At 46.7% G+C, this 25,225-nt stretch overlaps 1 protein-coding gene across 3 annotated transcripts in view; it reads left to right on the forward strand.

Moving 5' to 3' along the window:
- Nucleotides 1–10,063: 10,063 nt before the first annotated feature.
- LOC119940281 (cytochrome P450 4B1-like) overlaps nt 10,064–25,225 on the forward strand; it is a 28,950-nt gene continuing 13,788 nt past the window's right edge. For 2 of the 3 annotated variants that reach the window (XM_038760456.1, XM_038760455.1), the window contains exons 1-4: nt 10,064–10,302; nt 22,475–22,613; nt 24,726–24,770; nt 25,036–25,163. In XM_038760456.1, coding sequence (XP_038616384.1) covers nt 10,102–10,302; nt 22,475–22,613; nt 24,726–24,770; nt 25,036–25,163 — 513 coding nt within the window. In that variant the 5' untranslated portion in view covers nt 10,064–10,101. The remainder of the gene's footprint in view (nt 10,303–22,474; nt 22,614–24,725; nt 24,771–25,035; nt 25,164–25,225) is intronic. The other variant, XM_038760453.1, reaches the window with a different exon arrangement.

The following is a 25,225-nucleotide window of genomic DNA, read 5'->3' on the forward strand; positions in this document are numbered from 1 at the left end:
TGAAGGCGTCGGAGTTCAAAATGGAGTCCTGTCACCCGTAAGAGACCTTCCTTTCTCTTCTCCCCAGGCTCCAACTTCCCAACTTTCGCCTCCACACTCCGCACCTTGGCATTTACAACCTCCCTCTAATCAATCAATCAGTCATATTTTTTGAGCGCTTACTGTGTGCAGAGCACTGTACTAAGCGCTTGGGAAGTACAAGATGGCAACATGTAGAGACAGTCCCTACCCAACAGTGGGCTCACAGTCTAAAAGGGGGAGACAGAGAACAAAACCAAGCATACTAACAAAATAAAATAAATAGAATAGATATGTACAGACTCAAATATTCTAGCACTTCTTCCTCCTATCTGAATTATTATTGGTCTGTCTTCCCCGGTAAATTGAGGGCGGGGATTGAGTACATCTTCTCCCGAGGGTTTAGTACAGGGTTCTGTAGACAGTGGCTACTGAGTACTCTCCCAAGGTGCTCTGCCCACAGTGAGCACTCAGGGAATGATTAATTGGCAGCCACAATTCCACCATCAGTCGCATCTTTATCTTTGAAAATGAAGGGCGGGGAGATCCAGCGCTTAGAACAGTGCTTTGCACATAGTAAGCGCTTAATAAATGCCATCATTATTATTATTATCCGCACAGCGCGGCTCAGTGGAAAGAGCCCGGGTTTGGGAGTCTAGAGGTCACGGGTTCTAATCCCGGCTCCACCACTTGCCAGCTGTGTGACTTTGGGCAAGTCCCTTCACTCCTCTGGGCCTCGGTTCCCTCATCTGGAAAATGGGGATTGACTGTGAGCCCGCCGTGGGACAACCTGATCACCTTGTATCCCCCCAGCGCTTAGAACAGTGTTTTGCACATAGTAAGCGCTTAATAAATGCCATTATTATTATTATGATTATTCTCTGGGCCTAAATTACCTCATCCGTAAAATGGGGATTAAGACTGTGAGCCCGCCGTGGCACAACCTGATCCCCTTGTATCCCCCCAGCACTTAGAACAGTGCTTTGCACATAGTAAGCACTTAATAATAATAATAACAATAATAATAATGGCATTTATTAAGTGCCATTATTATTATTATTATTCTCTGGGCCTAAATTACCTCAACCGTAAAATGGGGATTAAGACTGTGAGCCCACGGTGGGACAACCTGATCACCTTGTATCCCCCCAGTGCTTAGAACAGTGCTTTGCACATAGTAAGCGCTTAATAAATGCCATTATTATTATTATTATTCTCTGGGCCTGTTACCTCATCCGTAAAATGGGGATTAAGACTGTGAGCCCGCCGTGGGACAACCTGATCCCCTTGTATCCCCCCAGCGCTTAGAACAGTGCTTTGCACATAGTAAGCACTTAATAATAATAATAATAATAATGATGGAATTTATTGTGCCATTATTATTATTATTATTATTATTCTCTGGGCCTAAATTATTACCTCATCCGTAAAATGGGGATTAAGACTGTGAGCCCCATGTGGGACAACCTGATCACCTTGTAACCCCCAGAGCTTAGAACAGTGTTTTGCACATAGTAAGTGCTTAATAAATGCCATTATTATTATTATTATTATTATTCTCTGGGCCTAAATTACCTCATCCGTAAAATTGGGATTAAGACTGTGAGCCCGCCGTGGGACAACCTGATCACCTTGTATCTCCCCAGTGCTTAGAACAGTGCTTTGCACATAGTAAGCACTTAATAAGAATAATAATAATGGCATTTATTACTTTTATTATTATTATTATTATTATTATTATTATTATTATTATTATTATTATGATGATGATGATTCTCTGGGCCTAAATTACCTCATCCGTAAAATGGGGATTAAGACTGTGAGCCCTATGTGGGACAACCTGATCACCTTGTATCCCCCCAGCAATTAGAACAGTGCTTTGCACATAGGAAGCGCTTAATAAATGCTATTATTATTATTATTATTATTATTATTTATTATTATTATTATTCTCTGGGCCTAAGTTACCTCATCCGTAAAATGGGGATTAAGACTGTGAGCCCCATGTGGGACAACCTGATCACCTTGTATCCCCCCCAGCGCTTAGATCAGTGCTTGGCACATAGTAAGTGCTTAACAAATGCCATTATTCCAAGCGCTTAGTACAGTGCTCTGCACACTGTAAGCGCTCAATAAATACGATTGAATGAATGAATCCACACGTGGGCCATTGAACTCTGCAACGGCAGCAATTCTCCAGCAGGGGGCACTAGCCCAGAACCCGTCGTTATTCATTCATTCATTCATTCATTCATTCATATTTATTGAGCGCTTACTGTGTGCAGAGCACTGTACTAAGCGCTTGGGAAGTCCAAGTTGGCAACATCTAGAGACGCTCCCTACCCAACAGCGGGCTCACAGTGTAGAAGGGGAAGACAGATAACAAAACAAAACATATTAACAAGATAAAAACAGTGCTCTGCACACAGTAAGCGCTCAATAAATACGATTGAATGAATGAATGAATGAATAAAATAAATAGAATAAATATGTACAAGTAAAATAAATAGAGTAATAAATATGTACAAACATATATACAGGTAATGAGGTCATTACCTCACCTATCAATTATATTAATTAATTCATTCATTCAATCGTATTTATTGAGGCCTTACTGTGTGCAGAGCACTGTACTAAGCGTTTGGGAGAGTACACTGTAACAGAATTGACAGACCCATTCCCTGCCCACAACAGGGAAGCAGCGTGGCTTAGTGGAAAGAGCCCAGGCTTGGGAGTCAGAGGTCGTGGGTTCTAATCCCGTCTCCGCCACTTGTCAGCTGTAAGACTTTGGGTAAGTCACTTCACTTCTCTGTGCCTCAGTTACCTCATCTGGAAAAAGGGGATTAAGACTGAGAGCCCCACGTGGGACAACCTGATTACCTTGTATCTTCTCCAGTGCTTAGCACATAGTGACCACTTAACAAATACCATCATTATTAGACTGTGAGCCCACTGTTGGGTAGGGACTGTCTCTATATGTTGCCAACTTGGACTTCCCAAGCGCTTGGTACAGTGCTCTGCACACAGTAAGCGCTCAATAAATACGATTAATGATGATTATTATCAGACACAGTCTAGAGGATAAGTTTACAGTTGGTGGCGGGGAAGCCTCGGCCTTGTCACAAAGGCTTCAGGGGTGAGAATCCGGGTGGAGAAATTGATAATAAAAATAATAATAATTGTGGTAATTGTTTAGTCATTCGTTCAATCGTATTTGTTGAGCGCTCACTGTGTGCAGAGCACTGTACTAAGCGTTTGGGAAGTACAGGTCGGCAACGTATAGAGACGGTCCCTACCCATTAAGAGAAGCAGCGTGGCTCAGTGGACAGAGCCCGGGCTTTGGAGTCAGAGGTCGTGGGTTCAAATCCCAACTCCGCCAACTGTCAGCTGTGTGACTTTGGGCAAGTCACTTCACTTCTCTGGGCCTCAGTTCCCTCATCTGTAAAATGGGGATGAAGACTGTGAGCCCCCTGTGGGACAACCTGATCACCTTGTAACCCCCCAGCGCTTAGAACAGTGCTTTGCACATAGTAAGTGCTTAATAAATGCCATCATCATTATTATTATTATTATTATTACTATGTGCCAGGCACTGTACAAAGCGCTGGCAACAGTCCCCGTCCCACGTGGGGCTCCCAGTCTCAATCCCCATTTTACCGATGAGGTAACTGATGGGAAATGATGGTTGGCCTAGTGGTTCGCGCAGCGTCACGCACAGGCTTTCGGACCCGCCGGTGGTGTTTCGGACGGGGGACGGGGTGCCACAAGTTGAGGCCTGCGCGCGAGTGTTTTAGGGACAAAACCCTCTGGGGGCCAAAGAGGCCGCAGCACAGCGTGGCTCAGTGGAAAGAGCACGGGCTTTGGAGTCAGAGGTCATGGGTTCGAATCCCGGCTCCACCACATGTCTGCTGTGTGACCTTGGGCAAGTCACTTCACTTCTCTGGGCCTCAGTTCCCTCATCTGTAAAATGGGGATGAAGACTGTAAGCCCCATGTGGGACAATTTTAGACTGTCTAGACTCCCCCTTTTAGACTGTGAGCCCACTGTTGGGTAGGGACTGTCTCTATATGTTGCCAATTTGTACTTCCCAAGCGCTTAGTACAGTGCTCTGCACATAGTAAGCGCTCAATAAATACGATTGATGATGATGATGATGACAATTTGGTTACCTTGTATCTACCCCAGCGCTTAGAACAGTGCTTGGCACATAGTAAGCGCTTCACAAATACCAACATTATATAGTGCCCAGTGGTTATGACATGCTGTGGAGAAGCTGGTAGTTGCCATGGCAACCACCCCTTTGGCCACACTGACAGCCCACGCTGCCCGGGTGAGCCAATCTCAGGAGCCTGCGGGTAGTGCCAGGCCCCGGAGTTTTCTGGAAAAGCCAGATGTGGCTCTGATTTGGCCACTAGATGACCGAGGAGTCATTCAATCGTATTTATTGAGCGCTTACTGTGTGCAGAGCACTGTACTAAGCGTTTGATGCCCTCTTCTGATCTGGTGTTGCCAACTTGTACTTCCCAAACGCTTAGTACAGTGCTCTGCACACAGTAAGCGCTCAATAAATACGATTGATTGATTGATCAGGAGTCTCATTTGCCCTTCAGGCAATAACAATAATAATATTTGTTAAGTGCTTACTATGTGCCAGGCACTGTTCTAAGCGCTGGGATAGATACAAGATAATTGGACTGGACACAGTCCCTGTCCCACGTGGGGCTCAGAGCCATTCATTCAGTCGTATTCATTCATTCAATTGTATTTATTGAGCGCTTACTGTGTGCAGAGCACTGTACTAAGCGCTCGATGCCCTCTTCTGGTCTGGTCAGGAGTCTCGTTTGCCTTTCAGGCAATAATTATAATAATAATATTTGTTAAGTGCTTACTATGTGCCAGGCACTGTTCTAAGCGCTGGCATAGATACAAGATAATTGGATTGGACACAGTCCCTGTCCCACGTGGGGCTCAGAGGCATTCATTCAATCATATTTATTCATTCATTCATTCAATAGTATTTATTGAGCACTTACTGTGTGCAGAGCACTGTACTAAGCGCTTGATGCCCTCTTCTGGTCTGGTCAGGAGTCTCATTTGCCCTTCAGGAAAGAATAATAATAATAATAATAATATTTGTTAAGTGCTTACTATGTGCCAGGCACTGTTCTAAGCGCTGGATACAAGATAATTGGATTGGACACAGTCCCTGGCCCACGTGGGGCTCAGAGCCGTTCATTCAATCATATTTATTCATTCATTCATTCATTCAATAGTATTTATTGAGCGCTTACTGTGTGCAGAGCACTGTACTAAGCGCTTGATGCCCTCTTCTGGTCTGGTCAGGAGTCAAGCGCTTAATAAATGCCATACAAGAAAGAAGAAAGAAGAGTCTCATTTGCCCTTCAGGAAATAATAATAATAATATTTGTTAAGTGCTTACTATGTGCCAGGCGCTGTTCTAAGCGCTGGATACAAGATAATTGGATTGGACACAGTCCCTGGCCCACGTGGGGCTCAGAGCCGTTCATTCAGTCGTATTTATTCATTCATTCATTCATTCAGTTGTATTTATTGAGCGCTTACTGTGCGCAGAGCACTGTACTAAGCGCTTGATGCCCTCTTCCTGTCTGGTCAGGAGCCACGCTGCTCCTTTAAGCTTCTCTTACCTTCAGGAAGCTGATAGTGTAGCACTGATTGATTGATGCATATATGTTTGTACATATTTATTACTCTATTTATTTATTTATTTATTTTACATGTTTATTACTCTATCGATTTATTTTACTTGTACCTATCCATTCTATTTTATTTTGTTAGTATGTTTGGTTTTGTTCTCTGTCTCCCCCTTTTAGACTGCGAGCCCACTGTTGGGTAGGGACTGTCTCTAGATGTTGCCAACTGGACTTTCCAAGCGCTTAGTACAGTGCTCTGCACACAGTAAGCGCTCAATAAATACGATTGATTGATTGATTGATTGATCACTGAATTGAATGAATGAATGAATGCCCCCTACTCCCTTTACTTATGGGATTTCTCCCTCCCTGCCAGCGTGACTCACTCGAACACAGAAGCCTTGGGTGCAGGGTGACGCCTCGGCTTAGGTGCCAAGGCAGGTGGAGTGTTTGCCCTAACCCCACCCTGCCCCAGGAATTCCTTCATTCATTCAATTGTATTTATTGAGCGCTTACTGTGTGCCGAGCACTGGACTAAGCGCTTGGGAAGTCCAAGTTGGCAACATAGAGAGACGGTCCCCACCCGACAGCGGGCTCACAGTCTAGAAGGGGGAGACAGAACAAAACAAAGCATATTAACAAAATAAAATGAATAGAATAAATATGGACAAATAGAATAGAGTAATAAATATGTATAAACATATATACAGAAATGAGGGCTTAGGGGTACCCTCTTGGAGAAATTGTGCTTTTAATAAGACTTATTGAGTGTGAGCCCACTGTTGGGTAGGGACCGTCTCTGTATGTTGCCAACTTGTACTTCCCAAGCGCTTAGTGCAGTGCTCTGCACACAGTAAGCGCTCAATAAATACGATTGATTGATTGATTGATTGAGTGTCCTGACTTCTAACCTTGGTGTTGACTCAAGTGACTTGGGAATGACGCTAAACCCTCACTCCTTTGTTTGGCTGGTGGTGTTTCCCTCTGCCGCTGAGACGGAGGGCAGCCTCCTCACTGTCCCTTTGGACTGTGGACAGAGAGGTAGGATTGGTGTAGCACCTTACTAGAAGCAGCATAGCTCAGTGGAAAGAGCCCAGGCTTTGGAGTCAGAGGTCATGGGTTCAAATCCCGGCTCCCCCAACTGTCAGCTGTGTGACTTCGGGCAAGTCACTTCACTTCTCTGGGCTTCGGTTACCTCATCTGTCAAATGGGGATTAAGACTGTGAGCCCCACGTGGGACAACCTGATCACCTTGGAACCTCCCCAGCGCTTAGAACGGTGCTTTGCACATAGTAAGCACTTAATAAATGTCATTATTATTATTATTATTAGAAAAGGTGGTGGGGCAGATTCTGACCCCGAGGCCTCAAGAGCTAAGGTGGTTTCAGAGAAAAGAAGAAAGTAAACTTGAGTCACCTCCCTCTCTGTAAACAAAGTATACTTTTTCTCATTCCTCCCCCTTCTCTCCTCTCCTCCTCCTCTCTCTTTCCTCCTCCTCCTCCTCCTCCTGTGAAGGGGCTCACCCTCCATCAAGAGGAATTTGACTTGGAAGGCAGTGGAACCCATTCCTTTCCTGTCATTTCTTTTAACATCTGTTGCAATGTCAGGTTGCAAGCTCTCTGCGGGCGGTTAACTCTATTATACTCTCCCAATCATTTAGTACAGTGTTCTGGACAGAGTAAGTGCTCAATAAATACTACTGATTGATTGTCCCGCCTCTGGCCTGAAACCCCCACCTTCTTCATATGTAACGGACAATTAATTTTTTCACTTTCAAAGTTTATTGAAGGCAAGTCTCCTCCACCACAAGTCTACCACCTCTGTTATATTGTACTCTCCTAAGCACGTTAGTACTGTGCCCTGCACACAGTAAGTGCTCAATAAATACTATTAATTGATTGTTCCGCCTCTGGCCTGCAACCCCCTCCTTCTTCATATGTAACCGACAATTACTTTCTTCACCTTCAAAGTTTATTGAAGGCAAGGCTCCTCCACCTCAAGTCTACCACCTGTTATATTGTACTCTCCCAAGCACGTTAGTACTGTGCTCTGCACACAGTAAGTGCTCAGTAAATATGATTGATTTATCGATTGGCTGGTTGCTCAGGAAAATGGCAGGCAACGATCATCCCAAAGGCAAGGGATTTGCCCTAAGCAATCTTATTTCTCCCAGTTCTAGTGGTCTACAATTCCATGACAATTCGCCAACATATCCTTGGCTGGATGCCACAAAATCAGATTTTCCTGAATTCCCTAGAGCCTTCAATGTCAGGTATCATCTGAGTGACCAGAGAGACTCCTGGCAAAGATCAAGGCTCCAGGGTTCTTTATTTGTTCTGTGGATGAAGCTGGCCCTTTGTCTTCAAGTATTCCCAAAGGATTTGGGATTAATTGAAGATTTTCACTGACTTCATTCCCCCTGCCCCCATCCACGGTGATAAGTGAACACCGGCCGCTTTCTGCTTCCATTTGCTGGGCTAGGAGAAAGAGGTGAATCTAAGCATCGCATGTCTGTCTCCCCCTCTAGACTGTCAGCTCATTGTGAGCAGGGAATGGGGCTGTTATAGTGTTGTCGTACTCTCCCAAGCGCTTAGTACAGTGCTCCGCACACCGTAGCTACTCAGTGAATACCACTGATTGAGGCCTTCCCAGACTGAGCCCCTTCCTTCCTCTCCCCCTTGTCCCCCTCTCCATCCCCCGCATCTTACCTCCTTCCCTTCCCCACCGCACCTGTATATATGTATATATGTTTGTACATATTTATTACTCTATACCTACTTATACCTATCTATTCTATTTTATTTTGTTAGTATGTTTGCTTTTGTTGTCTGTCTCCCCCTTCTAGACTGTGAGCCCACTGTTGGGTAGGGACTGTCTCTATATGTTGCCAGCTTGTACCTCCCAAGCGCTTAGTACAGTGCTCTGCACACAGTAAACGCTCAATAAATAAGATTGATTGATTGACTGATTGATTGGTGTTCCGTTGGGCTTTCAGATTAACTACGGACTTGAATTTACCAGTCTCCCCGTCTCCACCAGTTGGACTGTATTCACCCTGATTAGTTTGTATCTGCCCCAGTGCTTAGTACAATGCCTGGCGCATAGTAAGCACTTAACAAATACTATAAAAAAAATTTTAAAAGAAGACAACTAAGAGCTGGCTGCTTTCTGCTGGAATTAATCCGAGGATTCCCCAGCCCAGGGGAATTACTCATTCCAGGAAGTGGCTCTGTCCCCGGGGTATCAGAGTAGCTTGGCAGTGCTGAGATTTGGAAACTGGTTGAGGTCGTTCCAAACGCTTTCCCTCTTCTTCTCTCTGAGCCCCCAAATCTTCCCCAAATCTTGTATGTCTTGCCGACTTGTACTTCCCAAATGCTTAGTACAGTGCTCTGCACACAGTAAGCGCTCAATAAATACGATTGATTGATTGATTCCCCCTGCTTCCCTCCTGGGTTGGTTGTAGTCTTGCTGCCTGTGAGCTCACAGTTCTCCCACTCCGGCCAGGAGCAGCGTGGCTCTGTGGAAAGAGCCCGGGCTTTGGAGTCGGAAGTCATGGGTTCGAACCCCGGCTCCGCTGATTGTCAGCTGTGTGACTTTGGGCCCATCACTTAAAATAAATAAATTAATTAATTAATGGCATTTATTAAGCGCTTACTATGTGCAAAGCACTGTTCTAAGCGCTGGGGTAGATACAAGGTAATCAAGTTGTCCCACGTGGGGCTCACAAACTTAATCCCCGTTTTACAGATGAGGTAACTGAGGCACAGAGAAGTCAAGTGACTTGCCCAACGTCACCCAGCTGACAAGCGGCGGAGCTGGGATTCGAACCCATGACCTCTGACTCCGAAGCCCAGGCCTTTTCCACTGAGCCACGCTGTTTAACTTCTCTGTGCCTCAGGTCCCTCATCTGTAAAATCAATCGTATTTATTGAGCGCTTACTATGTGCAGAGCACTGTACTAAGCGCTTGGGAAGTACAAATTGGCAACACATAGAGACAGTCCCTACCCAACAGTGGGCTCACAGTCTAAAAGTGGGCTCACAGTCTAAAATGGGAATTGAGACTGTGAGCCCCCTCCCCGAAGGACAACCTGGTCACCTTGTAACCTCCCCAGCGCTTAGAACAGTGCTTTGCACATAGTAAGCGCTTACTAAATGCCATCATTATTATTATTATTATTGTTCTGGGAGGGAAACAGAATTTGAAAACACCCCCTAAGGAATTGGCCTTAGCAAGCTCCCGGCTCTTCCTAGGAAGTGGAGCAGGGGTAGGGCGGGAGGAGGGAGTTGGCAACCCGTCAGACTCTCCGGCCCGCTCTGTCATGGGACGGCCGGCGGGAGAATAAGAGGGGGCCACTCGAGGCGGAGGGACGGGGGCAGAGGTGACGGGAGAGGAAAGTTGGCCTCCTGCGATGATGGCGTCGTGGAAGGGGTTGGAGCTCCTGGGGCTCAGCGTGAACCTGTCTGGGGTCTTTCCCTGGCTGGCTGGGCTCTTCTTGACTCTCCTCCTGCTCAAGTTGTCTAAGCTGTGTCTGCGGAGAAGGTTGTTTGTCAAGGCCTTCGGCAACTTCCCCGGCCCCCCAGCCCACTGGCTGTTCGGCCACGCGCTCGAGGTACGGCGTGGGGGTCCGGTGGTGGGGATGGCAGATCTCTTCCTCCCTTCAAGGCCCTATTGAGAGCTCACCTCCTCCAGGAGGTCTTCCCACACTCAGCCCCTTCCTTCCTCTCCCCCTCGTCCCCCTCTCCATCCCCCCATCTTACCTCCTTCCCTTCCCCACAGCACCTGTATATATGTATATATGTTTGTACATATTTATTACTCTATTTATTTTACTTGTACATATCTATTCTATTTATTTTACTTTGTTAGTATGTTTGGTTTTGTTCTCTGTCTCCCCCTTTTAGCCTGTGAGCCCACTGTTGGGTAGGGACTGTCCCTATATGTTGCCAATTTGGACTTCCCAAGCGCTTAGTACAGTGCTCTGCACATAGTAAGCGCTCAATAAATACAACTGATGATGATGATATCTATTCTATTTATTTTATTTTGTTAGTATGTTTGGTTTTGTTCTCTGTCTCCCCCTTTTAGACTGTGAGCCCACTGTTGGGTAGGGACTGTCTCTATATGTTGCCAACTTGTACTTCCCAAGCACTTAGTACAGTGCTCTGCACATAGTAAGCGCTCAATAAATACGACTGACGATGACGATGATGATTTATTTTATTTTGTTAGTATGTTTGGTTTTGTTCTCTGTCTCCCCCTTTTAGACTGTGAGCCCACTGTTGGGTAGGGACTGTCTCTATATGTTGCCAACTTGGACTTCCCAAGCGCTTAGTACAGTGCCCTGCACACAGTAAGTGCTCAATAAATACGATTGATTGACTGATTGATGGCGTTGGGGCTCGGACATTACCACAGAATCTCAGGTTCGAATTCAGAATACGGCGGGGTGACGGATGCGGGGAGGAGCTCTGCAGTGGTCCCCGGCAGTAATAAGTAAGGATCTGGGCAAGTAACTTAACTTCCCTGTGCCTCAGTTACCTCATCTGTAAAATGGGGAGTTAGACTGTGAGCCTCCCATGGGACAACCTGATCACCTTGTTACCTCCCCAGCGCTTAGAACAGTGATTTGCACATAGTAAGCGCTTAATAAATGCCATTATTATTATTATTATTATTATTATTTGTTCAATGCTTACTACTACTAATAATAACAAGAATAATAATAACGACGGCATTTGTTAAGCGCTTACTAGGTGTCAGGGAAGCAGCACGACCTAGTGAATAAAGCATGGGCCCGAGAGTCAGAAGGTCATGAATTCTAATTCTGACTCCGCCACTTGCCTGCTGTGTGACCTTGGGCATGTCATTTCACTTCTCTTTGCCTCAGTCCCCTCCTCTGTAAAATGGGGAGTAAAACTGTGAGCCCCACGTGGGACAATCTGATTACGCTGTATCTACCCCAGTGCTTAGCGCATAGTAAGTGCTTTACAAATAACATGATTATTATTATTTTTGATTACCTTGTATCTACCCCAGTGGTTAGAACAGTGCCTGGCACATAGAAAGCACTTAACAAATACCGTAATAATTATTAATATGTGGCCGGGAACTGTACTGTGCGCTGGTGTGGATAGATAGGACGTCCTTTTCATCTGTCTGGGATGGTCCGGGGCTCTAGGGGAGGGGATGGGAGAGGACTGTGGTTGCCATGTTAGGGGTAACTGGGCTGGCTTGGATGGGGGTGGTCTCAGCCTCCACTGAGCCGGACCCTCTTGGATTTGGAACTGGAGTTCCCACTCAGGAATTCCAGCTTCGAGTCCAGCAGGAATTTCAAGTGACCACTCTATGGGGTGATGGGGAGGGGACAGCGTGGACACTTAGGACATTTTTGAGACTTGGCAGATTTGCCGCGGGCCATTGGGGGGGCGAGGTTAATGAGTGAACAGGGTCAGTGTTCGGTGTTTGTTTCCTGGCAGCCAGACTGTGAGCCCACTGTTGGGTAGGGACCGTCTCTATATGTTGCCAACTTGGACTTCCCAAGCGCTTAGTACAGTGCTCTGCGCACAGTTAGCGCTCAATAAATATGATTGAATGAATGAATGGGTCAGTGTTAGGAGGGACCCGGTTTGAGGGGCAGCAGGTCAAAGTAGAGGCGCAAGAAATGATCCTTGAGGACATACAGCTGACTGCTATTAGCATTGGTGAGCCCCTTCCTTCCTCTCCCCCTCGTCCCCCCTCCATCCCCCCCATCTTACCTCCTTCCCTTCCCCACAGCACCTGTATATATGCATATATGTTTGTACATATTTATTACTCTATTTATTTATTTATTTTACTTGTACATATCTATTCTATTTATTTTATTTTGTTAGTATGTTTGGTTTTGTCTCCCCCTTTTAGACTGTGAGCCCACTTTTGGGTAGGGACTGTCTCTATATGTTGCCAATTTGTACTTCCCAAGCACTTAATACAGTGCTCTGCACACAGGAAGCGCTCAATAAATACGATTGATGATGAGGATGATGATTGGCTCGGTCCAGGGACTGACTTGTCACTTCTAGCGGGCAAATGGATTCTCGGGCCTGGTCAGTTCTCTAGCTCTCAACCTCCTCACCTTCTTCTCTTCCATCCTCGTCCTCCCCTCAAATCTGTCCTGTTCCCTCCATAGAAGCAGCCAATCTTTTGACCCCGTTCAATTTTCTCAAGCCCCGTTTAGTCTCCGTCCGTACCCAGGCTACCTTCCCACAGCATCCTCAGTGCTATGTGCCGGGTGCTATACTAAGCGCCGGGGCAGATACAAGCAAACCGGGTCGGACACACAGGGCTCACAGTCTTAACCCCCATTTTACAGTTTAGGGAGTTAAGTGAATCACCCCAAGTCACTGCAGACAAGCGGCGGAGCCAGGATTAGAAGCCAGGCCCGTGCTGTATCCACTGGACCACGCCGCTTCTCTTCCCCGGGAATCCCGGCTGGGTCCTTGGGAAGAAGGGACCAAACTCAAATCTCCTCCCGCTCAGCCCTGAGGTGCTGTCAACTCAGAGCCCAGGCCCACAGGATCCCTTTCTCCAACATCATTCAGTCTCTGAGCTGCTCTTGGATGAATTCCCTCCCCAACCCCAGTGAATTCCCTCCCCAACCCCACTCCAACCTCCACAATCGTCACTAAGATGCCGCGCTAGGGGTGGCAACTGCAGGGCTGTGGAAAAAACCTTGTGAGCCTTGGAAGGAAAAAATGTCGTTGAAGAAAGCAGCGACCTCAGGGAAACTTTTGTTCCGCAGTAAACAGACACTTGAGAAGGCAGGAAAGGCTGCCTGACCCAACCTGCCTGTTGGGCGATGAGGTAACAGCCCCCTCCACCCCACCCCTCACCAGAAGGGTCCTGAGAGTCAGAAGGTCATGAGTTCAAATCTCGGCTCCCTTACATGTCTTCTGGGTGACCTTGGCCAAGTCACTTCACTTCTCTGGGTCTCAGTTCCCTCATCTGTAAAATGGGGAGTAAGACTGTGAGCCCCCCGTGGGACAACCGGATCACTTTTTTATTTTTTTTGGAGAAGCAGCGTAGCTCAGTGGAAAGAGCACGGGATTTGGAGTCAGAGGTCATGGGTTCAAATCCCGGCTCCACCAGCTCTCAGCTATGTGACTTTGGGAAAATCACTTAACCTTTCTGTGCCTCAGTTTCCTCATCTATAAAATGGGGATTAAAACTGTGAGCCCCCCGTGGGACAACCTGATCACCTTGTAATCTCCCCAGCGCTTAGAACAGTGCTTTGCACATAGTAAGGGCTTAACAAATACCATTATTATTATTCTCTGTGCCTCAGTTACCTCATCTATAAAAGGGGAATTGAGACTGTGAGCTCCTTGTGGGACGGGGACTGTGTCCAACCCAATTTACTTGTATCCAAATGCCTGGCACATAGTAAGCGCTTAGTAAATACCACAGTTATCATTATTACCAGAACTCCAGTGAACTTTCCTGGGCAGTCATCATCATCATCATCATCAATCGTATTTATTGAGCGCTTACTATGTGCAGAGCACTGTACTAAGCGTTTGGGAAGTACAAATTGGCAACATATAGAGACGGTCCCTACCCAACAGTGGGCTCACAGTCTAAAAGGGGGAGACAGAGAACAAAACCAAACATACTAACAAAATAAAATAAATAGAATAGATATGTACAAGTAAAATAAATAAATAAATAAATAGAGTAATAAATATGTACAAACATATATACAGGTCTCCAGGGGGGCTGCAGCCCCTTGACAAGACCCCCAGGATCCACTGCCTCCCCCCAACCCCAAGGTGAGACAGGCAGAGTGTCCAAATTGAATATTTGCTAGAGATTCATTCAGCAGCAGCAGTGAGTGTCAATCACTGTTCTAAGCAACGGGCAAGATACCAAGTAAGCAGGTCAGACACAGTTTCTGTCCCTCAAAGGGCTCACAATTGAAGTAGAGAGGAGAACAGGTATTGAACAGTGCCTGGCACATAGTAAACGCTTAAGAAATACCCTAATTATTATTATTGAGTCCCCATTTTGCAGATGAGGTAACTGAGGCACAGAGAAGTTAAATGGCTTGCGCAAGGTGACAGAGCAGACAGCTCTTTTGTGCAGAGCACTGAGCTAAGCATATTCAAGAGCAAAATGCTTCTGGACTTTTCTGTTCCCCTCCCTCTTTCCAGCCCTTACCCTGTTTTGTCAAGCAAGTGGGAATCCTGGGGATGAAGGGAAGGATGGAATGTGTCAGGTGGGGGGATGTGGGGATCCGGAAGGGGCAGAGATTTCTCCTGGAATGAGCAGTTATCTCACCGGTCTCCCAGATCACAAACAAAACACTTGACTCAAGAACTCCTGTAGTGTTAAGGATTTTGTCCAGAGTCTGCCCGAGTCGATAGTTACAAAACATTACATTACAAAACAGAGAAGCGGCGGGGCTCAGTGGACAGAGCGAGGGCTTTGAAGCGCTTAGTACAGTGCTCTGCACACAGTAAGCGCTCGATAAATACGATTGATTGATTTGGAGTCAGAGGTCATGCGTTCGAATCCCAGCTCCGTCACTTGTCAGCTGTGTGACTTTGGGCAAGTCACTTCACTTCTCCGGGCCTCAGTTCCCTCAACTGGAAAATGAGGACGAAGACTGTGAGCCCCCATGGGACAATCTCATCACCTTGTAACCACCCCAGGGCTTAGAACAGTGATTGGCACATAATAAGCGCTTAACAAGTACCAACATTATTATTATTGCATAATCTGGTCCCAGGGCCAGATCTGATCTTTACCCTCTCAAACTTTCAGTGGTTTGGATAGCTGGAAGCCGGCCCAGGAATGTGGAATTGAGTGTTTTTCCCTCCATTGGATCCGTGTTCAAGCAAGGGCCTGGGAATCAGAAGGATCTAGATTCTAAACCCGGGTCCGCCACGCACCTTCCGGGCGACTTTGGGCAAGTCACTTCTCCATGCCTCGGTTACGGCAACTGTAAAATGGGGATTAAGACTGCGAGCCTCCTGTGGGACGGGGACTGTGGCCAACCCCACTTAGAACAGTGCTTTGCATATAGTAAGCGCTTAATAAATGCCATTATTATTATTATTTGCTTGTATCCACCCCAGCGCTTCGAACGGTGCCTTAACGAAGACCACCCCGAAGAAGGGTAGCCCTGAGCTGGCGAGCTAGTTGCCCAGTCTGCAAGGTGGTCGAGCCAAGAGGGACGTGTCTTCACCGGCCGTTCCCCTTCACCCCACAACTCTCCATCGTCTGAGTTCAGAGGGTCAGCTCAGCTTGTCCCGAGAGCTTCTGGCGTCAGCCGGGGACTTGACCCAAGAACTCCCATAGGGTTAAGGATTTTGTCCAGAGTCCGCCCGAGTCAATAGTTACAAAACATTACATTACGAAACAGAGAAGCAGGGGGGCTCAGTGGACAGAGCGAGGGCTTTGGAGTCAGAGGTCATGGGTTCAAATCCCAGCCCCGCCATTTGTCAGCTGGGTGACTTGTGGCAAGTCACTTCACTTCTCTGGGCCTCAGTTCCCTCATCTGGAAAACTTTACTTGTACATATTTATTCTACTTATTTTATTTTGTTAATGCATTTTGTTTTGTTCTCTGTCTCCCCCTTCTAGACTGTGAGCCCGCTGTTGGGCAGAGACCGTCTCTATATGTTGCCAACTTGGACTTCCCAAGCGCTTAGTACAGCGCTCTGCACACAGTAAGCGCTCAATAAATATGATTGAATGAATGAATGAATGAATGAAAATGGGGATGAAGACTGTGAGCCCCCTGTGGGACAATCTCATCACCTTGTAACCTCCCCAGCGCTTAGAACAGTGCTTTGCACATAGTAAGCGCTTAACAAGTACCGACATTATTGTTATTACATAATCTGGTCCCCGGGGTCAGATCTGATCTTTACCCACTCAAACTTTCAGTGGTTTGGATAGCTGGAAGCCGGCCCAGGAATGTGGAATTGAGTGTTTTTCCCTCCATAGATCTGTGTTCAAGAAAGGCAGGGGCAGAGAAAGGTAGCAGTGTAGCCTAGTGGGTAGAGCACGGGCCTGGGAATCAGAAGGATCTAAATCCTAAACCCGGCTCTGCCACGCGCCTTCTGGGCGACCTTGGACAAGTCACTTCTCCGTGCCTCGGTTACGGCAACTGTAAAATGGGGATTAAGACTGTGAGCCTCCTGTGGGGCGGGGAATGTGGCCAACCCCACTTAGAACAGTGCTTTGCATATAGTAAGCGCTTAATAAATGCCATCATTATTATTATTATTATTTGCTTGTATCCACCCCAGCGCTTCGAATGGTGCCTTAACGAAGACCACCCCGAAGAAGGGTAGCCCTGAGCTGGCGAGCTAGTAGCCCAGTTTGCAAGGTGGTCGAGCCAAGAGGGACGTGTCTTCACCGGCCGTTCCCCTTCACCCCACAACTCTCCATCGTCTGAGTTCAGAGGGTCAGCTCAGCTTGTCCCGAGAGCTTCTGGCGTCAGCCGGGGACTTGACCCAAGAACTCCCGTAGGGTTAAGGATTTTGTCCAGAGTCCGCCCGAGTCAATAGTTACAAAACATTACATTACGAAACAGAGAAGCAGCGGGGCTCAGTGGACAGAGCGAGGGGCTTTGGAGTCAGAGGTCATGGGTTCAAATCCCAGCCCCGCCATTTGTCAGCTGGGTGACTTGTGGCAAGTCACTTCGCTTCTCTGGGCCTCAGTTCCCTCATCTGGAAAATTTTACTTGTACATATTTATTCTACTTATTTTATTTTGTTAATATGTTTTGTTCTCTGTCTCCCCCTTCTAGACTGTGAGCCCACTGTTGGGCAGAGACCGTCTCTATATGTTGCCAACTTGGACTTCCCAAGCGCTTAGTACAGCGCTCTGCACACAGTAAGCGCTCAATAAATATGATTGAATGAATGAATGAATGAATGAAAATGGGGATGAAGACTGTGAGCCCCCTGTGGGACAATCTCATCACCTTGTAACCTCCCCAGCGCTTAGAACAGTGCTTTGCACATAGTAAGCGCTTAACAAGTACCGACATTATTGTTATTACATAATCTGGTCCCCGGGGCCAGATCTGATCTTTACCCACTCAAACTTTCAGTGGTTTGGATAGCTGGAAGCCGGCCCAGGAATGTGGAATTGAGTGTTTTTCCCTCCATAGATCTGTGTTCAAGAAAGGCAGGGGCAGAGAAAGGTAGCAGTGTAGCCTAGTGGGTAGAGCACGGGCCTGGGAATCAGAAGGATCTAGATCCTAAACCCGGCTCTGCCACGCGCCTTCTGGGCGACCTTGGACAAGTCACTTCTCCGTGCCTCGGTTACGGCAACTGTAAAATGGGGATTAAGACTGTGAGCCTCCTGTGGGGCGGGGAATGTGGCCAACCCCACTTAGAACAGTGCTTTGCATATAGTAAGCGCTTAATAAATGCCATCATTATTATTATTATTATTTCCTTGTATCCACCCCAGCGCTTCGAATGGTGCCTTAACGAAGACCACCCCGAAGAAGGGTAGCCCTGAGCTGGCGAGCTAGTAGCCCAGTTTGCAAGGTGGTCGAGCCAAGAGGGACGTGTCTTCACCGGCCGTTCCCCTTCACCCCACAACTCTCATCGTCTGAGTTCAGAGGGTCAGCTCAGCTTGTCCCGAGAGCTTCTGGCGTCAGCCGGGGACTTGACCCAAGAACTCCCGTAGGGTTAAGGATTTTGTCCAGAGTCCGCCCGAGTCAATAGTTACAAAACATTACATTACGAAACAGAGAAGCAGCGGGGCTCAGTGGACAGAGCGAGGGGCTTTGGAGTCAGAGGTCATGGGTTCAAATCCCAGCCCCGCCATTTGTCAGCTGGGTGACTTGTGGCAAGTCACTTCGCTTCTCTGGGCCTCAGTTCCCTCATCTGGAAAATTTTACTTGTACATATTTATTCTACTTATTTTATTTTGTTAATATGTTTTGTTCTCTGTCTCCCCCTTCTAGACTGTGAGCCCACTGTTGGGCAGGGACCATCTCTATATGTTGCCAACTTGGACTTCCCAAGCGCTTAGTACAGCGCTCTGCACACAGTAAGCGCTCAATAAATACGATTGAATGAATGAATGAATGAATAAAGATAGGGATGAAGACTGTGAGCCCCCTGTGGGACAATCTCATCACCTTGTAACCTCCCCAGCGCTTAGAACAGTGCTTTGCACATAGTAAGCGCTTAACAAGTACCGACATTATTGTTATTACATAATCTGGTCCCCGGGGCCAGATCTGATCTTTACCCACTCAAACTTTCAGCGATTTGGATAGCTGGAAGCCGGCCCAGGAATGTGGAATTGAGTGTTTTTCCCTCCATGGATCCGTGTTCAAGAAAGGCAGGGGCAGAGAAAGGTAGCAGTGTAGCCTAGTGGGTAGAGCACGGGCCTGGGAATCAGAAGGATCTAGATCCTAAACCCGGCTCCGCCACTCGCCTTCCGGGCGACCTTGGGCAAGTCACTTCTCCGTGCCTCGGTTACGGCAACTGTAAAATGGGGATTAAGACTGTGAGCCTCCTGTGGGACGGGGGCTGTGGCCAACCCCACTTAGAACAGTGCTCTGCATAGAGTAAGCGCTTAATAAATGCCATCATTATTATTATTATTATTAGCTTGTATCCACCCCAGCACTTCAAACGGTGCCTTAACGAAGACCACCAAGAAGAAGGGTAGCCCTGAGCTGGCGAGCTAGTTGCCCAGTCTGCAAGGTGGTCGAGCCAAGAGGGACGTGTCTTCACCGGCTGTTCCCCTTCACCCCACAACTCCCCATCGTCTGAGTTCAGAGGGTCGGCTCAGTTTGTCCTGAGAGCTTCTGGCGTCAGCCGGGCATGGTTTCTAAGAGGCTGAGAGGACAGGCCATTCTCCCACACTCGCCAAAAATTCTGCCGTTCTGTTCTCGAAGGAGAAAGAAAAGCCTGGCTGAGTTGGGGTCTCTCTGGGTGGGGTCTTTTAGGGCCACCGGACGGTGGGAGCAGTTAAGGACATCACATTCTATTTATTTATCTATTTATTTTACTTGTACATATCTATTCTATCTATTTTATTTTGTTAGTACGTTTGGTTTTGTTCTCTGTCTCCCCCTTTTAGACTGTGAGCCCACCGTCGGGTAGGGACTGTCTCTATAGGTTGCCAAATCGTACTTCCCAAGCGCTTAGTACAGTGCTCTGCACACAGTAAGCGCTCAATAAATGCGATTGATGATGATGATGATTCTGGAATCCCTTCAGGGGCTCAAGTCTTGCTTAACGCCAGTTATTATTGTCATTGTGATTATTCATTCAATCGTATTTATTGACTGCAGTCTACCGTAATAAGTACTTGGGAGGGTACAATGCAACACCTTGGCTGTTCCCCTCTCCCAGCCCCAAAGCACTTAGGTACATATCTAGAATTTCATTTATCCCTTTGCTCTTTCCCTCTCCCAGCTCCAAAGAACTTGTGTACATATCTGTAATTTTATCTTTTTGCGTTGGTGTCCGTCCCCCCACACCCTAGTCTGTGAGCTCGTTGTGGACAGAAAATGTCACTGTTAATTGTTGCATTGTCCTTTCCCAAGCACTTACTACAGTGCTCTGCACCCAGTAAACGCTCAATAAATATAATTGAATGAATGAATGAACAATAGACAGACACATTCCCCCCCTATTATTACTGATAATATTAATCAGTAGTATCTTTTGAGCGCTTACTGGGTGCAGAGCACTGTACTAAGCACTTGGGAAAGTATTAGAACAGTGCTTTGCACACAGTAAGCAGTTAACAAATACCATTATTATTATTATTATTATTATTATTATTATTATAGTATAACAGAGTCGGTAGACACATTCGCTGACGAGGAGGAGCTTACAAACTAGAGGGGGTTTGTAAAAAATTATGGATATCACTCAATCAGTGGTATTTATTGAGCGCTTACTGTATGCAGAGCACTGTACCATTATTATTATTATTATAGTATAACAGAGTCGGTAGACACATTCGCTGACCAGGAGGAGCTTACAAACTAGAGGGGGAGACAGACATAAAAAAAATTATGGACATCACTCAATCAGTGGTATTTATTGAGCACTTACTGTATGCAGAGTACTGTACTATGTGCTTGGAAGAGTACAATACAACAGAGTTAGTAATCATGTTCCCTCCCTAAATGAGTTTACAGTCTAGAGGGTATGTATAGAAGCGCTGTGAGGATAAGGGTGGAGTGATTAAGGGGTACAGATCTAAGTGCAATTATAATTATTACTATAGTTCATTCATTCATTCATTCAATCATATTTACTGAGCACTTACAGTGTGCACAGCACTGTATTAAGCGCTTCAGAAGTACAAGTTGGCAACATATAAAGACGGTCCCTACCCAACAACGGGTTCACAGTCTAGAAGGGGGAAGTTGCCAAGCACTGCCCTAGGACAGGTGCAAATTAATTGTCAGACACCATCCCTGTCCTATATGGGACTCACCATCTAAATAGGAGGGAGAACAGCTATTGACTCCCCATTTTACAGAGGAGGAAACTGAGGCACAGAGAAACGGAGTGACTTGCCCAAGGTCACACAGCAGATAAGTGGCAGAACCGGGTTTAGAACCCGCGTCCTCTGACTCCCAGATTTCCAGATTTACTTTTCCAGCCAGTAAAACCACCCAGGGCCGGTTATTAATGGTGTTATGTAATAATAATAGTAATAATAGTGGTATTCAGCGCTTACTACGTGGCAGGCACCGTACTAAGTGCTGGGGTAGATACAGGCAAATCAAGTTAGACCCAGTCCTTGTCCCACATGGGGCTCACAGTCTTAATTCCCCCTTTTAGACTGTGAGCCCACTGTTGGGTAGGGACTGTCTCTATATGTTGCCAACTTGTACTTCCCAAGCGCTTAGTACAGTGCTCTGCACACAGTAAGCGCTCAATAAATACGATTGATTGATTGATTTTACAGATGAGATTAGGGAGGCAAAGAGAACGGAAGCGACTTGCCCAAGGTCACACAGCAGACAAGCGGTGGAGCCGGCCCGTCCTCTGTCATCATCATCATCATCATCAATTGTATTTATTGAGCGCTTACTATGTGCAGAGCACTGTACTAAGCGCTTGGGAAGTACAAATTGGCAACATATAGAGACAGTCCCTACCCAACAGTGGGCTCACAGTCTAAAAGGGGGGAGACAGAGAACAAAACCAAACATACTAACAAAATAAAATAAATAGAATAGATATGTACAAATAAATTAAATAAATAAATAAATAAATAGAGTATAAAAATATGTACAAACATATATACATATATACAGGTGCTGTGGGGAAGGGAGGGAGGTAAGATGGGGGGATGGACCACTAAGCCATCCTGCTTCTCTTTTATGAAGTCAATAATAATAATAATAATAATGGCATTTATTAAGCGCTTACTATATTCAAAGCACTGTTCTAAGCGCTGGGGGGTTAGAAGGTGATCAGGTTGTCCCACGGGGGGGGCTCACAGTCAACCCCCATTTTACAGATGAGGGAACTGAGGCCCAGAGAAGTTAAGTGACTTGCCCAAGTCAAGCTGAGGTGACATCAGTGGACACATCAGCCTTGCAAGTGGTCAACAGACTACCGGCCTGAGGCAGACGTCGGTTCATCACCTCACTGAAGAACAGGCTGATCTCAGGAATTTCATTGTCCCATCCTGGTTTAGAAATCGTCCCCTTCCCGCGGGGAGCCGGGTGCACTTTCCCTCTTCTCCCACCAACGCGTCCCAGGTCCTCAATTCACCTCTTGTCCCGTCCAGATTCAGCGAGACGGCTTGCAGAAGGTGAAGGTTTGGGCCCAGGAGTATCCCGACGCCTTCCCGCTGTGGCTCGGGAAATTCATCGGCTATCTGAACATCCACGAGCCGGATTTCGCCAAGGCCGTGTTCAGCCGTGGAGGTGAGGCAAATATTAAGGCTGTGCTGAAAGGTGAACGGCAATCTGTGGTTCTTTAGACATGCTCGCAGGCCAAGTCAATTAGTTGTTAGACCTGTGGCTATCTGGAGACTAAAGAGATTAGTCTCTTTAAATCATTCTTTAAAGCTTTAAATCAAGCTTTAAAGATTGATTGCCTGGAGACCTGGGAGAGTTCTCATGGTCACATAGTTTATGGCCCTGCCTACGCCCCAGGAGTCTTCTTCCTCTTTATTCCTCTAGTTACCTCCACTCCTCTTTCCTAAACCATGGAGGGAGTTGTGGCCAGAGATCCCTAATCATGAGCACACTCCAAAAGGTGTTTCAAATGTTAAAAGAAATGACCAAATGAAGTTTTAAAATGAATAGTCTTAGATAATAGACAACCTCCTTCCCCACCTCCCCGCTAAAAATCCCTGTCCTTGTCTTGGTTTCTTTGAGACTGTGAGCCCACTGTTGGGTAGGGACCGTCTCTATATGTTGCCAACTTGTACTTCCCAAGCGCTTAGTACAGTGCTCTGCACACAGTAAGCGCTCAATAAATACGATTGATTGATTGATTGATTGGCGGAAGGGAACGGGCCAGTCCGGGCAGGCCCAGGGAGGGGCTACGGAGATCATCAATCAATTAATCAATCAATCAATCGTATTTATTGAGATAACGGGTCACAGGCCAGATGTGAGGGGGGTCTTTCCTCCCGGCTCAGAGGGTCTCGGTGGGGGGAGCCAGCCTGGGAGTAGAGTTTGGGGGGGAATTTTTTTGTTTTCTTAGGGCCCTTGTTAAGCGTTTACTGTGTGGCAAACGCTATTCATCATCATCATCATCAATCGTATTTATTGAGCGCTTACTATGTGCAGAGCACTGTACTAAGCGCTTGGGAAGTACAAATTGGCAACATATAGAGACAGTCCCTACCCAACAGTGGGCTCACAGTCTAAAAGGGGGAGAGGGAGAGGCGCGGGAGTGATAAAAATAAAAAGTGCTGGTATTTGTTAAGCGCTTGCTATGCGCTAGGCATTGTTCGAAGCGCTGGAGTGGTTTCAAGTAAAACGAATTGGACACAGTCCTTCTCTCACGTGGGGCTCACAGTCTCAATCCCCATTTTACAGATGAGATCACTGAGGCACAGAGAAGTGAGGTGACTTGCCCAAGGTCACAGAGCAGGCAAGGGGCAGGGCCAGGATTAGAATCCATGACCTTCTGACTTCCAGTCATTCTCATTCAATCGTATTTATCGAGCGTTTACTGTGTGCAAAGCACTGTACTTGGCGCAGGTCAATTAGGTCGGACATGGTCCCTGTCCTGCGTGGGGCTCACAATCTTAAGTGGGAGGGAGAATGGGATGAATCCCTATTTTACAGTTGAGGAAACTGAGGCACGGGGAAGTGAAGTGAGTTGCCCAAGGTCACGTGTCTAGCATTTGGCAAGAGAAGCAGTGTGGCTCAGTGGAAAGAGCACAGGCTTGGGAGTCAGAGGTCACGGGTTCTAATCCTGGCTCCGCCACTTGTCTGCTGTGTGGCTTTGGGCAAGTCACTTCACTTCTCTGGGCCTCAGTTACCTCATCTGGAAAATGGGGATTAAGACTGTCAGCCCCATGTGGGACAACCTGCTTACCTTGTATCACCCCCAGTGCTTAGAACAGTGCTTGGCACATAGTAAGCGCTTAACAAAAGCCATCGTTATTATTATTATTATTTGGCAGAGCAATCGGCAGTGCTGGGATTAGAATCCGGGTCCTCTGATTCCCAGGCTCGGGATCTTTCCAGTGGGCCATGCTACTTCCCACCAGTCTGGACAGCTATTTATTTATTTATTTTATTTGTACATATTTATTCTATTTATTTTATTTTGTTAATGTGTTTGGTTTTGTTCTCTGTCTCCCCCTTCTACACTGTGAGCCCACTGTTGGGTAGGGACCGTCTCTCTATGTTGCCAACTTGGACTTCCCAAGCGCTTAGTGCAGAGCTCTGCACACAGTAAGCACTCAATAAATACGATTGAATGAATGAATGAATGCACACAGTAAATAAAATTGAGTGAATGAATGAATGAATGAAGGGAAGACCTCAGACCCTCATTTCTCTTCTCCCCACTAGATCCCAAGGCTTCGGACATCTATGATTTACTTCTCCAGTGGATCGGTAGGTACACAGACCCTGCCTCGTCCACTCCATCGCGGGACGCCCTGGGCACTGTACTGAGCGCTTAGGAGAGAGCAGCAGAAGCAAGGCACACATTCCCTGCCCTCGAGGAGCTCCCATTCTAATAATAATAACTGTTGTGTCCTTTAAACACTTACTATGCGCCAGCCCTGGGGTGGTTAGAGCAAATCAGGTTAGACGTGGGGCTCCCAGCGCTCAATAAATACGATTGACTGATGGACGGACTTGGGCCGGTGGGTTTCAGGGAAAGGGCTGCTCATTCTGGAAGGGGCCAAATGGTTCCAGCACCGAAAACTGCTGACGCCAGGATTTCACTACGACATCCTGAAACCTTACACGCAAGTGTTTGTGGACTCCTCCAAGGTGATGCTGGTGAGTGATGATGATGACGATGATGAACGTGGTATTTGTGTTTTTTTATGGTATTTGTAAGT

The sequence above is a fragment of the Tachyglossus aculeatus genome, chromosome 18 (genome assembly GCF_015852505.1).
Source record: "Tachyglossus aculeatus isolate mTacAcu1 chromosome 18, mTacAcu1.pri, whole genome shotgun sequence".
Classification (NCBI taxonomy): domain Eukaryota; kingdom Metazoa; phylum Chordata; class Mammalia; order Monotremata; family Tachyglossidae; genus Tachyglossus; species Tachyglossus aculeatus.